Raw genomic sequence first — 15293 nt, 5'->3', positions numbered from 1 at the left:
GAGCAAGGGGTTATAGCCCTTCCGGCTCAGTGTTTTAACCTTGCTCTTGTCTCTGACAGACTTAAAATCTTAAATACTCATACTCCTTCCATGATTATTGTTAGATACACTCTTTTTACTACCAGTAGGCTTTTTATCCTGGGTTGGCTGTAACAAAATTGAGCTTGGATGTGACTAGTTTTTCTACGTTCAAGTTTGCCACGATGGCACTGTTTCAGATTGCATTTTCATTATTTACCTTCTTACAGCATATCTCAAATCCTAAGATTCCAATAACATCTTGCTCAAAAAGGAAACTTGTATTTACATCACACCTTCGTGTCTGGGACTGTCCATAGAAAAGGCTAAGCTACAGAACGCTGCAAAGCATTTCCTGAAGGATAATCCTCAAAACAGAACTGATGGCCCTGCTTACCTGTGAGGGAGTCACTCAGATAAATCTTGTATCTGAGAGAGTTGCACAGCTGCACCCCTACAAACTTTTTATACCACGTCCTTTTGACATACTGTTTGCCCTTACATTCTGAGTAAGAGTCTGAATTAAAGGGTCTTTCAGTCCAGATGGCATCTCTTCCTGCTGCATAAGGAAAGCACATGGTTTGAGTTTAGTATTTGACTTTCAGTCCTGAAAAGCTGTCTTAAAAGCTTTTAAAAAAGCAGTTTGCCAAGTTCATTGTCAACCTGCTGATAGCTGGTTTTCTCCAGTGCTAAATATTGGAGCCAAAAATATAGGAGTAAGCCCCCAATTAAATTTCCGTCAATGATGAGGTAAATCTTGGAGCAGCACGTGTCAGAGTTGACTAGCCTCTGCAGCACTCAATGTAGAACAGCATCCCTTTAGGAGCAAATTTGGGTTTCTTTTTTTGCAGCATATTACACAATTTAAACAGTTGCTTTAATGTGACTTGTTATTAAAAGTGGAAATGAGGGTGCTGTATCTTGACTTAATTATTAAACAGAAAAGTTGAGCTGGTCTGTTACAAGAATGGAAAGCAGGTTTTAAAATATTCAACTTGTTCCTGAAACAACATAGGCTGTCAATGTTACTGAATGTTTTAGGTAAGCATTCATACCTGATTGATATTCTAAGAAGACTAAACGGACTAAAGTGATATCATGACTAAAATTCTACCACGCCCATTCAGTTGAATCACTGTAGGAAAGCGTGTAGTTGTGTTCTCATCCAGGTAGGTACTTACCAGAAACTGGCTCACTCACTCTTGGGTCAGCTAAGGAGAAATAGCAAAGACAGAGTCAGAGGTTATTAGGTAAGTCCCAGTGTTCCAGTGACATAGTGAAGAAGATGGGTGCTGACAGTTGTTAAGGAATCATGCAAAACAGTACACTCTTACTAAAGTCCAAATTTGAAAATTGTATATTTTGTTTTGGGAATTGTTCTCCAGTGGAGAATCTCCTCTGCCACGTACTCAGCTGTATCTTTTATATATGATTTGTGTAGTTAGTAGTCTTCATTGCTGTTCTAGATTTTACTTCCATTTTAAAATCTTCCTCCTTTAGTTTCATAAAAAAAACTATTGATGATAAAATCACCAAGATGCCATGAACTGCATTTGGTGTAAAAAATTATACACTAATGCTGTGAGTACAGATGTATCTCATTAAGGAATTGGAACTTAGGCCAAATTAGAAAATTTCATAGCTGTTCATCATGAAAAACTATCACATGAATTCCCTTTCTGGATACTGTGACTGAGCGTCTGATATTTTGATTCTAGGCATAGAGAGGAGCATTCATTCACTATTGAGTATAGACTGACTACACGCTTTTTTTCTTTTAAACTGATATGCCTGATGTTTTTCTGACATCGAGGTAAATGAGGAAAAACCCAAAGGGTGTTTCCTTAAAGGTACCTTCATCAGTTTGCTTTTTCAAATGGATGTTTTTTTTTAAATCAAATGCTTTACCCAGTGTTTAGCTAGGTTTCAAACAAGCTATGCAAAACATTGTGACCCTTTATATCCTTGTTAGGAATTACTGCTGATGTGATTACCTGATTCAGTACTGAATGCCACTGTGTTGCTGGGTGGGCCTTCACCAAGTGGGTTTTTGGGTTTCACCTGGAACTCATAGCTGTGTAGGGGGGAAACAAACAAACAAACAAAACAAAAATAATATTCTTAAGTGGTAGGAAGCAAACAATTTTCTTGTCATACTGACATTCTTCCTGATTCTGTTTTGAAATCATGACGGTGAATGGACATATGTTCTAGAAGAAGCTTCAGGAAAGAAAAATCCCTTTAATTCTACTGTTCAAACAGCTTGTCTAATTGTTTTCTAGAAGAAAAGGGTTAAGTTAATAAAAAAGATTGTTGTCCTTTAAAAGCTCCAAATTAATAGAAATAGCTGGGCAGGTTGCTAATGGACATACAGGAAAAGAGGTATGTGGCGGACCCAGGCTAATTCCAGTAACAAGGAGCCTCAGTTAACTTCAAATGTTTAGCTACTTCCCGGGAGCGCAGAATAAGTTCCTTTTTAATTCCTTATTATCCCAACCCTGGGTATAGCCATAGACTTAGGCAATGTTCTTCATTGTGGGGTTTGAGCTACCCATGTCAGAATCACATGATAGAGCTACAGTGGGGAAAGTTTGTTTAAAGTGCAGACTTCTTGTTCCATTCTAGCTACTGAATCCCTTTTTGAGGGGTTCCAGAGAGGTATTTATAATAAGTTCCTGAGGTGAATCCTGTGCCCACTGACATTTGAGAACTACTAGATAAGCTATGGGAGCAGATGTACACGAAAATATTTTGTGGCAAGAAGTTCCTGGTTATATCTCCTGGAACTTGGGTCTTCTGTGGATCATAGGAAGCCACGACATATTCCGAGTAGGGGCATGGTAGTGTCAGCTCACGAAGAGTATGGGCACAAAGACACTTTTCTCTCCTTCTATAAACTAGATTCATATGGGTCAGGCCCTTAACCCTTTATGTTAAAAAAAACAAAAGACAAAATAAGCCCATATCCCTTGTAGTTATGTTTGATTCTGTCCTTAAGAATTATGCACTAAATTACTATGCAATATTTGACAAATTTCATCCATAGAATACTCAAGCAGAGCAAACCCTTTTAAGTTCAAACAGTAAAGCTATTTGCTGTTTGCCTGAAACTAAGAGTTCCTTTCAGTAGCAGACTTAGCAGGAAAGTAATTTTGAATGTAAAACCAGCTTGAGTCAGCTGATAGAACTGATTGAGACTTAGCAGGAAAGTAATTTCGAATGTAAAACCAGCTTGAGTCAGCTGATAGAACTGATTGAGTTTCAAAACTGTGAAAGACTTTTGGGAGATAATTCCTCTTTTTGAAAAGTTTGTAATTGACTAAGAGTCCAGAACACAAAAAATACTTTGAAAAACAGAAGGATGACAGCTCTTAATTTGGTACAGAGGATACCAAGTGAGCAATAACAGAACTTTCTGGGGCTCAAGGAGTCAGATTTTTGACTGTTGAGACACTGCTGGAATCTATAAGGAAGACAGATTCTAGCATTACAATGTGAACATTTTTTGAACGCTTACTATGTACCAGACACTACATATGAAAAGTAGTACACACAAACCCCAAGAGATAAGTATTTTCCTATTTTTCAGTTAAGAGCAATGACTCTTTTAACCCTTGTACTCTTATTGTCTTTGCTTTTCCAAACTTCCAAACTTTGTGATAGGGGGATTAAAACATGCAGGGTTTTCACTTATTTATCTATTTGAAAAAATTTTTTAAACATCTTTATTGGAGTATAATTGCTTTACAATGTGTTAGTTTCTGCTGTATAACAAGGTGAATCAGCTATATGTATACATATATCCCCTTAACCCCTCCCTCTTGTGTCTCCCTCCCACCCTCCCTATCCCACCCCTCTAGGTGGTCACAAAGCACCGAGCTGATCTCCCTGTGCTATGCAGCTGCTTCCCACTAGCTATCTGTTTTAGAGTTGGTACTGTATATATGTCCATGCCACTCTCTCACTTCGTCCCAGCTTACCCTTCCCCCTCCCAGTGTCCTCAAGTCCATTCTCTCCATCTGCATCTTTATTCCTGTCCTGCCCCGAAGTTCTTCAGAACCTTCTTTTTTTTAGATTCCATATATATGTGTTAGCATGTGGTATTTGCTTTTCTCTTTCTGACTTACTTCACTCTGTATGACACACTAGGTCCATCCACCTCACTACAAATAACTTAGTTTTGTTTCTTTTTATGGCTGAGTAATATTCCATTGTATATATGTGCCATATCTTCTTTATCCATTCATCTGTCGATGGACACTTAGGTTGCTTCCATGTCCTGGCTATTGTAAATAGTGCTGCAATGAACATTGTGGTACATGACTTTTTGAATTATGGTTTTCTCAGGGTATATGCCCAGTAGTGGGACTGTTGGGTCGTATGGTAGTTCTATTTTTAGTTTTTTACGGAACCTCCATACTGTTCTCCATAGTGGCTGTATCAGTTTACATTCCCACCAACAGTGCAAGAGGGTTCCTTTTTCTCCATACCCTCTCCAGCATTTATTGTTTGTAGATTTTTTGATGATGGCCATTCTGACTGCTGTGAGGTGATACCTCATTGTAGTTTTGATTTGCATTTCTCTAATGATTAGTGATGTTGAGCATCCTTTCATGTGTTAATTGGCAATCTGTATATCTTCTTTGGAGAAGTGTCTGTTTAGGTCTTCTGCCCATTTTTGGATTGGGTTTTTTTTTTTTGATATTGAGCTGCGTGAGCTGCTTGTAAATTTTGGAGATTAATCCTTTGTCAGTTGCTTCATTTGCAAATATTTTCTCCCATTCTGAGGGTTGTCTTTTCATCTTGTTTATGGTTTCCTTTGCTGTGCAAAAGTTTTAAGTTTCATTAGGTCCCATTTGTGTATTTTTGTTTTTGTTTCCACTTTTCTAGGAGGTGGGTCAAAAAGGATCTTGCTGTGATTTATGTCATAGAATTAAAACATTCAGGGTTTTTAGAGTGAAAAACTGCACATGAAAGCATTTTGTAAACTAATCAACTGGTAGAAAGTGCCGTTATCCTTTGCAATAAGACTGCTGATATAAAGCCACCCATCTCACTCATTTAAATAAATTGCACATACATGGGGTGCTTTGGCATAGAATATTTTCCACAGATTAAATTCTAGCTCAGAGGCCTGATGAACTTATTAAAAAGAAATGGTGAACTGAAAGTGGAAAAAGAAATCACAGGCACCTGGACTTGGATTCAAGCGGGCAATGCATTCCACATTCCAGGCCATTGCCAAAAAGCTCTGTGCTTTGGCCAAGTCTGATTGCTGAAATTATTTCCATGTCTTTTTATTTCACAGTTATTTGCACTTCAGCTATATTTGTAGAATGGCCACAAATATTGATAAGCTACTTTTGGGGATTGTTTTTGGGTTTTTTTGCCACCATTTTATGATACTTGACAAGTTTTGAAGAAATCATTTTAAATTAAGCTTAATTAACTGCATGAGAACTGAAAGGCACATATTTTTGGCTGATTAAACAGAAAATATATAAACAGAATATATTTTAAAAGGCAAAAATCTTTCCCAAGAAGCACATTTTATCACAAGATTTATGACACTGTAGGTAGAAGAGAGTAATGTCTCAGAGAAAATATTGATTATACATAGGGAATAAGCATAGGATTTTAGCTGTGCAAAAATCCCATAGAGGAGAAGAAAGTTATTTAAAATAAAAAGTACAGAATAAGTAAAACTTCAAATAGAATGTTTGGAAAATAAAGTTAAGGAAATTTTACAAATACTAGAAAAGAAAAAGATGAAAAATGAGAGAAAATACGGAAATGAGCAGATTTTTTCAGGGAATATAAAACTAGGAGGTTCTAGAAGAGAGAGGAGTGGAAAAGGAGGGTAGAAAATGATCCTAGAAAGTTTTTAAGTAATTTCCCAGAATTGAAAAACATGGGTTTCTAGATTTAAAAGGCCTAATATTTGCCCAGCAAGATGAAAAAAGAAAAAAGACTGAAGCAAACAAATTGCAAAATTTCAGAGTACTGGGATAAAGACAAGATCTTAAACGTTTCTGAGAAGAAAATACGTCCTATTCAAAGGATGCAGAATCAGAATGACGTGACATCTCAGCAGCTCTAGAAGTTAGAAAATAATGGAACAATGCTTTCAAGCGTTTATTTTATCCTACAGTCTATGTTTGGCTAAACAACAGTATCAGAATAAAACACGGATATTTTCAGACACGTAAGAACTCAAAAATATTATCTTCCATAACCTTTCTTCAAGATGTGTTTCTCAAGAAATTCCAGAAAGCAAGTAAACAAGGAAGACATGGGATATAGGAATTAGGGGGATTCAACATAGGAGAGAGGCAAAAGATGATGGTGAGGGCTTCCAGGAGATGTTGCCATAAACAAACACATGTAACAAATAGATGACTTGAGCACTTGACCATTTGGAGAAATAGTCAGTCTAGACATATGGATTTAATTAACAGAAGAAATAGCTAAAATAATTGAAAATGAGAGAGGCAGGACTAAGATGGTAACATAGGAAGCTCCTGAGCGCTCCTGCCCCCACAGACACATTGAATGCACAGCTGCACATAGAGCAATTCCCTCTGAAAGAGATCCAGAAACTAGCTGAGCAACTCCTATGCACTGGGGAAATGAGAGAATACCCCCATCAAAATGGGTAGCAAAGGCTGAGACACACTTGCCATAAATCCCATCCCTGACACAGCACCATATAATCAGGAGGGAACTCCCAACTCCCAACTTATTCCTGAGGAGCAAAGGGTTTGTAACCCACATCTGCCTCCCAGCTTTTAAGACTCTTACCTGAGGGATGGGCCCCCTAAACACCCAGCTCTGAAAGCCAATTGGGCTTGTGTTTATGAGACCCATAAGGATATAGCAAATCCACTTATTCACAAGTGCATGAGCACTCACCATGGCTATGCCCCCAGGGCTCAGTAGAGAGCAAAAGGGCACCATCACCTATCTCACTATTTCTCTGAAAGGTGTTTATCTGCCAGTGTTAAAAGCTGCAACCTGAGGGTCAGGATTTTAATTTAGCAAGCTCTGGGGGCTGTGATCCTCCCTGGAGACCAGGGAAGCCATTGGATGCTCTCCCACCTTCTCTCTCCAGCCTGCTCAAACTTGCTAGTATCTGCCTGGAAGGAGGTTGTAAAACATGCCTGTGCCCTAGTTTTTACAGCTTCTATCCAAAGGGATGAGTCCTTGGATCACCTGGCTCTGATAGCCCATGGGTTACTTAGCCATTCATGAGTCGCACAGGACTGTGGCAAAGAAGCAGTTTTTAACTAGCTGCCCCCCAGGGCTCAGCACAGAGGAAGCAGGCAAAAATGCCCATCTTCCTATCTTTCCCTGAAAGGGGTTTATCTGCATCTTTTAAAAGCTGACACCTGAGGATGAAGCTTTTAGTTTTAGCATACGTTTAAGGGCTGGCTGTGATCCTCCCCAGCGACAGGGAAGTTGGCATACACCTTCCCTGCCCTCTTCCTTCAGCCTGCTACAACAATAAAACCAAGCCACTAGTATTTCCCTGGAAGGGGCTTGTACAAATGGCTGACACCCCAGCTTTTGCAGCTGCTGCCCAAGGAATAGGTCTCCATATTGCCTGTCTCTGAGAGCCAGTGGACTTGTGTTCACAAATTCCACAGGACTAGCAAACAAAAAGCAGTTTTTAATGGACGCAGGAGCACACTTCCCTACCCTACCTCCCTGCCCCAACTATATCCTGGGTCCAGCAGGCAAAAACAGCCATCTCCTAGTGTTTCCCTTGAGAAATGGAATATTTCCTGCCATATCAGTAAACAGGATGTCACAGTCAGCAGCAATTGCAGCCCTCCAATGTGAGCCCTGAGGGAACTCAGGAAGGAAAGAATACCTGCCATCTAGCAGCCATCAGACTGCAGCCACTCCCTGCAGTGAGCCCTGAGGAAACTCAGGATGTAAAAACACTGGCCCCAGATAGCTGAGGTGCATATCAAAGGAATGACTTCAGTAAGCCTAGACTCTTGCATCTTCCCATACATAGAAAAGCGCTAAATTCCTTAACTTGGGATATCTGGTTTTCTTTAACAGTAATCTTTTGATGTTCTGACTACCTGCTCTTTGTTGCAAAACGATATGTCCTGGTTCCCCCCTTGCCTCTGCAGAGCAGTTCTCCCAGGGTTACTTGAGATGCTGCCTCCCAGGCTTGAAGTCCTAAAAATTCCCGCCAAATAAAATATAACTCTCAACTTTTAGGTTGTGAATATTTTTTAAGTCAACACCCTGGAAGGGGCTTAACTACATAATTTCCCACCTGCTGCCTAGGGCCCAGCTTATACTCAGCCTGCATGTAGATGCTGACTGTGATCCTCCCCTTTGGTACACTCATGAGTTTTGGCATACCTCCAACTACTAGGAGCCACTAAGAACAAAGAAAGTTGCTTGGGCAATCTTAGAGGTTTGAGAAACAAGTACGAGCTCAGGTTGGGCTGATTCAAGAGGTTCATTTCCTACCTGAGACCATTCTATTGAGACTGGGAGAGGTGGCTGTTTTATCTAATGTGCAGAAACCAAACACAGAATCAAGGAAAATGAAGAAACAAGAATATGTTCCAAACAAAAGAACAAGAAAAATCTCTAGAAACAGATCTTAATGAAATGGACAAGTGATTTACCTGATAAAGAGTTTAAAATAAGTCATTAAGATGCTTACCAAGGTCAGGAGAACAATGCGTAAACAAAGTACAAAGGGATAGAAAATATAAAAAAGTGCCAAACCAGAAAACACAGAGTTAAGAATATAATAATTGACCTGAAAACTTCATTAGAGGAGTTCAACAGCAGACTAGATGAGTGGAAGCAAGGATCAGTGGATGTGAAGATGGGGCAGTGAAATGCATCCAATCAGAGGAGCAACAAAAAAGACAGCTTAAGAGATGTATGGGACACCATCAAATGGATCAAGATATGCATTATGTGAGTCCCAGAACAGGGAGAGGGAAAGAAAGGGGGCAGAAAGCTTATTCAAAGAAATAACAGCTGAAAACTTTCCTAACTAGGGTAAAGAAACAGACATCCAGATACAGGAAGTCCAGAGAGTTCCAAATGGAATCCAAAGAGGTCCACACCATGAGACCCACATTAATTTTAAGAGATCCACATTAATGATAATTTAATTGTCAAAAGTTAAAGACAAGGAAAGAATCTTAAAAGCAGCAGGGGAAAAGCAACTTGTTATGTACAAGGGAGCTCTCATAGCAATATCAGCAGATTTTTCAGCAGAAACTTTCAGGCCAGAAGGGAGCAGCAGGATATATTCAAAGTGCTGAAATTAAAAAAAAGAAAAAATTCTCAGCAAAGTTGCTCTTCAGAATTGAAGGAGAGATAAAGAGTTTCCCAGACAAACAAAAGCTGAAAGAGTTCATCACCACTACATCAGCCTTACAAGAAATGTTAAAGAGAGTTCTTCAAACAGAAACAAAAGGATGCTAATTAGTAACAGGAAAACATGAAAGTATAAAACTCAATGGTAAAAGTAAATACACAGTTACATTCGGAATACTCTAATGTTGAAATTGTGGTGGGTAAATCACTTCTAACTCTAATATGAGAGTTAAAAGACAAAAATATTACAATAACTGTAACTATAATAATTTGTTAACAGATATACAGTGTATAAATGTAAATTGTGGCATAAAAACAAAATGTGGAGAGAAGAGTGTAAAAAAGTAGAGCTTTTGTGTGTTTGAAGTTGTCATCAACTTAAAATAGACTTATATGACGTTTTATGTAAACCTCATGGTAACTACAAAGTAATAACCAATGATCGATATACACACACAAAAAAGAGAACAGAATCACAGCATAACACTACAGAAATTCATCAAATCACAAAGGAAGAGAGGAAGAGAGGAAGAAAGGAACAAAGGAATTATAAAACAACCAGAAAATAATGAACAAAATAACAATAGTAAGTCCATACCGATCAATAATTATTTTAAATACAAATGGACCAAACTCTAATTAAAAGACGTAGAGTGGCTGAATGGATTAAAAAACCAAGACCCATCTAATTCTCCTGAAAGAGACTGACTTCAGCTTTAAGGACACACATAGACTGAAAGAGAAGGGATGGAAAAGATATTCCATGCAAATGGAAACCAAAAGACAGCAGGGATACCTATATTTATATAAGACAAAATAGACTTTAAGCCAAAGATTGTGATAGGACACAAAGGAGGTCATTATATAATGATAAAGGGGTCAGCTCATCAAGAGGATATAACATCTGTAAACATGTACACAACATAGGAGGACCTTAGTATATAAAGCAAATATTAACAGATCTGTGGAAGAAATAGCACTACAGTAATAGCAGGGAACTTCAATGCCATGCTTTCAACAATGTATATATAGAACATCCATACAGAAAATTAATAAGGAGACACTGGACTTAACATAATGTTAAAGCAGATGGACCTAATGGACATATAAAGAACATTCCATCCAACAGCAACAGAATACACTTTCTTCTGAAGAGCACATGAAACATTCTTCAGGATAGGTCATCTGTTAGGCTGCAAAACAAGCCTTAATAAATTTAAGAAAATTGAAATCATTTAAAGTGTATTTTCTAACCACAATGGTAAGAAAATAGAAATCAGTTAAAAGAAGAAATTGGAAATTTCACAAATATGTGGAGATTAAACAACAAACATGCCACTGAACAACGAATGGGTCAAAGAAAAAAAATCAAGAGCAATCAAAATATATCTTGAGCTAAAGGAAAATGGAAAGACAACATACCAAAATTTTGGAATGCCTCAAAAGCAGTTCCCAGAGGGAAATTTATAGAAATAAATGCCTACATTAAAAAAAAAAGGAAAGATATCAAATAAACAACCTAATTTTACACCTCAAGGAATAAGAAAAAGAAGAGAAAACAGCCCAAAGTTAGTAGAAGGAAGGAAATAACAAAGATCAGAGCAGAAGTAAAGGAAATAGGGACCAAAAAACAATACAAAAGATCAACAAAATTAAGAGCTGGTTTTTCATAAAGATAAACAAAACTGACAAACCTTTAGCTACAGTAACTAAGAAAAAGAACTCAAATAAAATTAGAAAATCAGAAATAAAAGGAGACATTACAACTGGTGCTACAGAAATACAAGGGATCTTAAGAGACTACTATGAACAATTATACACCAACAGATTGGATAACCTAGAAGAAATGTATAAATTCTTAGAAACATACAACCTACCAAGACTAAATCATGAAGAAATAGATAATTTGAATAGACTAATTACTAGAAAGGAGATTGAGTCAGTAATCAAAAACTTCCCAACAAATAATAGCCCAGGACCAGATGGTTTTACCAGTGAATTCTAGCAAACATTTAAAGAAGAATTAACACCAATCCTTCTCAAAGTCTTCCTATAAATTGAAGGGGAGGGGAGAACTCCCAAACTCATTTTCTGAGGCCAGCATTATCCTGATACCAAAGCCAGACAAGGACACTACAAGAAAAGAAAATTATAATCCAATGTTCCTGATGAAACATAGATGCAAAAATCCTCAACAAAATATTAGCAAACTGAGTTCAACAATACATTAGAAGGATGGATCATAAACCATGATCAAGTGGGATTCATTCCAAGAATGCAAAGATGGTTCAACAGCCACAGATCAATCAATGTGATATACCATATTAACAAAATGAGGAATAAAAATCTATATGACCTATATAAACTCAATAGATTCAGAGAAAGCATTTGACAAAATTCAACTTTCTTTCTCGATAAAAACTCAACAAACTTGGTACAGAGGGAACGTACCTCAACATAATAAAGGCTTACATGAAAAGCCCATTGAGCTAACATCATACTCAATGATGAAATGCTGGAAGCTTTTCCTCTAAGATCAGGAACAAGAAAAGAATGCCCACTCTCACCACTTTTATTCAACATAGCACTGGAAGTCCTAGCCAGAGCAATTAGTCAAGAGAAGGAAATTAAAAGACACCCAAATTGGAAAGGAAGAAGTAAAACTTCTATTTGCAGATGATGACATGATATTATATATAGAAAACCATAAACACTCCACCAAAAAGCTGCTAGAACGAATACATTTGGTAAAGTTGCAGGATAAAATATTTATAGAAATCTGTTGGTTTTCTATATACTGAAAACAAACTATCAGAAAGAGAAATTAAGCAAACAATTTACATTTACAATAGTCTCAAAATTTACAATAGCCTCGAAAATAATAAAATACTTAGGAATAATTTTAAGGAGATGAAAGATCTGTACACTGAAACCTTTAAGACATTGATGAAAGAAATTGAAGAAACACAAATAAAATGAAAGATAGTCCACATTCATGGATTGAAAGGATTAATATTGTTAAACTGTCAGTACTACCCCAAGTGATCTACAGTTTCATTGCAATCCATATCAAAATTCCAATGGCATTTTTCACAGAAATAGAAAAAACATTTCTAAAACTCATGGAATCACAAAAGACCCTGAGTAGGCAAAGCTGGAGGCCTCACATGTCCTGATTTCAAACTATATTACAAAGCTATAGTAATCAAAACAGTATGGTATGGGCATAAAAAAAGACACATACATCAGTGGAACAGAATTAGAGAGCCCATACATAAACCTACATATATATGGTCAATTAATTTATGGCAAAGGAGCCAAGGATTCACAATGGGGAAAGGCTAGTCCCTTGAATAAATGGTGTTGGGAAAACTGGATAGCCACATGCAAAAGAATGAAACTGGACCCCTATTGGATACCATACATAAAAATCAACTCAACATGGTTTAAAGACTTGAACACGAAAGCTGAAATCATAAAACTCCTCAAAGAAAAAAATAGGTGGTAAGCTCCTTGATATCAGTCTTGGCAATAATTTTTGGATCTGACTCCAAAAGCAAAGGCAACAAAAGCACAAATAAATAAGTGGGACTACATCAAACTGAAAATCTTCTGCACAGCAAAGGGAAACATCAACAAAATGAAAAGGTAACCTATGGAATGGGAGAAAATATTTGCAAATCATATATCTGATAAGTGGTTAATATCCAAAATATATAAGGAACTCACACAACTCAATAGCAAAAAAGCAAATAACCCAATTAAGAAATGGGCAAAGGACCTGAAAAGACACTTTTCAAAAGAAGACATACAAATAGCCAATAGGTACATGAAAGAATGCTCAACATCATTAATCATCAGAGAAATGGAAATCAAAACCCCAATGAGATATTACCTCACACCTGTTAGGATGTCTATTATTTAAAAGACAAGAGATAGCAAATGCTGGTGAGGGTGTGGAGTAAAGGGAACCCTTGTGCACTGCTGGTAGCAATGTAAACTGGCACAGTCCCTCTGGGGAACAGTATGGAGGTTCCTCAAGAAATTAAAAATAGAACTACCATATGATCCAGTAATCCCACCTCTGGGTGTATATCCAAGGAAATGAAATCATTATCTTGAAAAGATATCTGTACTCCTATGTTCATAGCAGCATTATTCACTCTAGGCAAGGTATGGAAACAACTTAAGTGTCCATTGACAGAAGAATCGATAAAGAAATTATGATGTGTATACACACACACACACATACCCATACATACAGTTGACCCTTGAACAATGTGGGGGGTTACAGGTGCCAACCCCCCAAGCAGGTGAAAATCTGAGTATTGCTATCTCTGCCTCAAAAATGGAGGAATTGACAATTGACTCACCCAAGGGCAAGCAGCTGAAATAGTTTGGATAGAATCAGGACTCAAACCCTAATTCTTTTGATTCTGCATATTATGATCTCTAATCAAATACAAACTTTAGTTAAAGATCTGTAAAATGAAAATACAGGTACTGTATTTATTGAAAAAAATCCACATGTAAGTGAACCCATGCAGTTCAAACCTATGTTGTTCAAGGGTCAACTGTATGTATGTATGTGTATACACACACACACAATGGAGTGTTATTCAGCCTTAAAAATGAAGTAAATCCTGTCATTTGCGATAACATGAATGAAACTGGAGGGCATTATGCTAAGTGAAATAAGCCAGGCAGAGAAAGACAAATAGTTCCTGGTATCACTTACATGTGGATCTTTTAAAAAAAAATGTCAAACTCATAGAAACGGAGAGAGTAGAAAAGTGACTGCAAGGGCTGGGGTAAATAGATGTTGGTAAAAGGGTACAAACTTCAGTTGTAAAATGAATAGGATCTGAGGAACGAAAGAATAATATGGTGACTATAGTTGAAACACTGTACTGTATAATTGAAATTTGCCAAGAGATTATAATTTAAATGTTCTCACCAGTTAAAAAATAGTAAATATATGATGTAATAGATATATTAATTAATTCAGGGGGAATCCTTTCATAATGTATATGTATATCAAATCATGTTGTACACTTTAAATACCTTATAATTTTTTTCATCAATTATACCTTAATAAAGCTGAAAAAAAGAACAAAATTATTGAAAATTGTTGCTTCTGGCAAACGGAATTTAGGAATAGGAATGAACTGCTTTGTAGTATTTGAGTTTTAAAACCATGTACATGTTCTTCTGATAAAAATGAAAATTAAATTTAAAAAGCTATTTCTAAGACCTACTTCATCACAATGAATATCTAAGTGGAGTACAGTCCAGGTGACAGCTGCAGTCAAGCCTTTGGGCCTCATAGAGGACAAGCCAAAGGAATAACACCCCTGGCAGAAGCCATGCCTGGTTTTGCCCAGAGAGGTATGGATCCAAACAAAAACAATCTTCCCGGCTGCCCTATCAGAAGGCAGCATGGCTCTGTGGTTAAGGCCATGGGTTTTGGAGCCAGAAAGACTTGGGTTCACAGCTGCACTAATGTGTAACTTTAAGGTAAGTAAATTAACCTCTCTGAGCCTCGATTTCCTCGAGTATAAAGATGAGGATAATAATGGTATTTGTGAGGATACTATTAATTATAGTAATTATAACCTCATAAGGGTATAAAAGTATCTGTGAGTTTCTTATGAGGATTAAATGAGATGATACATGTAAAAGCAACGTACCAGGCACATAGTAAGTCATTATAAATATTCTCTAGTATTATATCTCTAAAGAATTTTTTTAAAGGTGCTTCTATTCTTGGGGAATTTGACACACACTGCCATAGAACTCTCAAGGCAGAACCACATACTTGCTTTTGTGTTTGTAAAGGTTATAAGAAGGGCATCTGTGGTTCACGGGCAAAACTGACAGAGATAGGGAAGCTCCAACCTGCGGGCTCTAGC

General features: G+C 37.2%; 1 protein-coding gene across 32 annotated transcripts in view; it reads right to left on the bottom strand.

Annotated features, from left to right (window-relative positions):
- Nucleotides 1-15293, bottom strand: part of ABI3BP (ABI family member 3 binding protein) — a 272912-nt gene that overhangs the window by 17060 nt on the left and 240559 nt on the right. For all 32 annotated transcript variants that reach the window (XR_009502949.1, XR_009502948.1, XM_059921278.1 and 29 more), the window contains 3 exons: nucleotides 2013-2092; nucleotides 1200-1229; nucleotides 416-577 (listed from right to left, as the gene is read on the bottom strand). Coding sequence is in view for 30 of the 32 variants with exons in the window: in XM_059921278.1 (XP_059777261.1) it covers nucleotides 416-577; nucleotides 1200-1229; nucleotides 2013-2092 (272 nt within the window). In the remaining 2 variants the exon portion in view is untranslated. The remainder of the gene's footprint in view (nucleotides 1-415; nucleotides 578-1199; nucleotides 1230-2012; nucleotides 2093-15293) is intronic.

The sequence above is a fragment of the Balaenoptera ricei genome, chromosome 4 (assembly GCF_028023285.1).
Source record: "Balaenoptera ricei isolate mBalRic1 chromosome 4, mBalRic1.hap2, whole genome shotgun sequence".
Lineage (NCBI taxonomy): Eukaryota > Metazoa > Chordata > Mammalia > Artiodactyla > Balaenopteridae > Balaenoptera > Balaenoptera ricei.
This window is presented reverse-complemented; position numbering and strand designations above follow the sequence as displayed.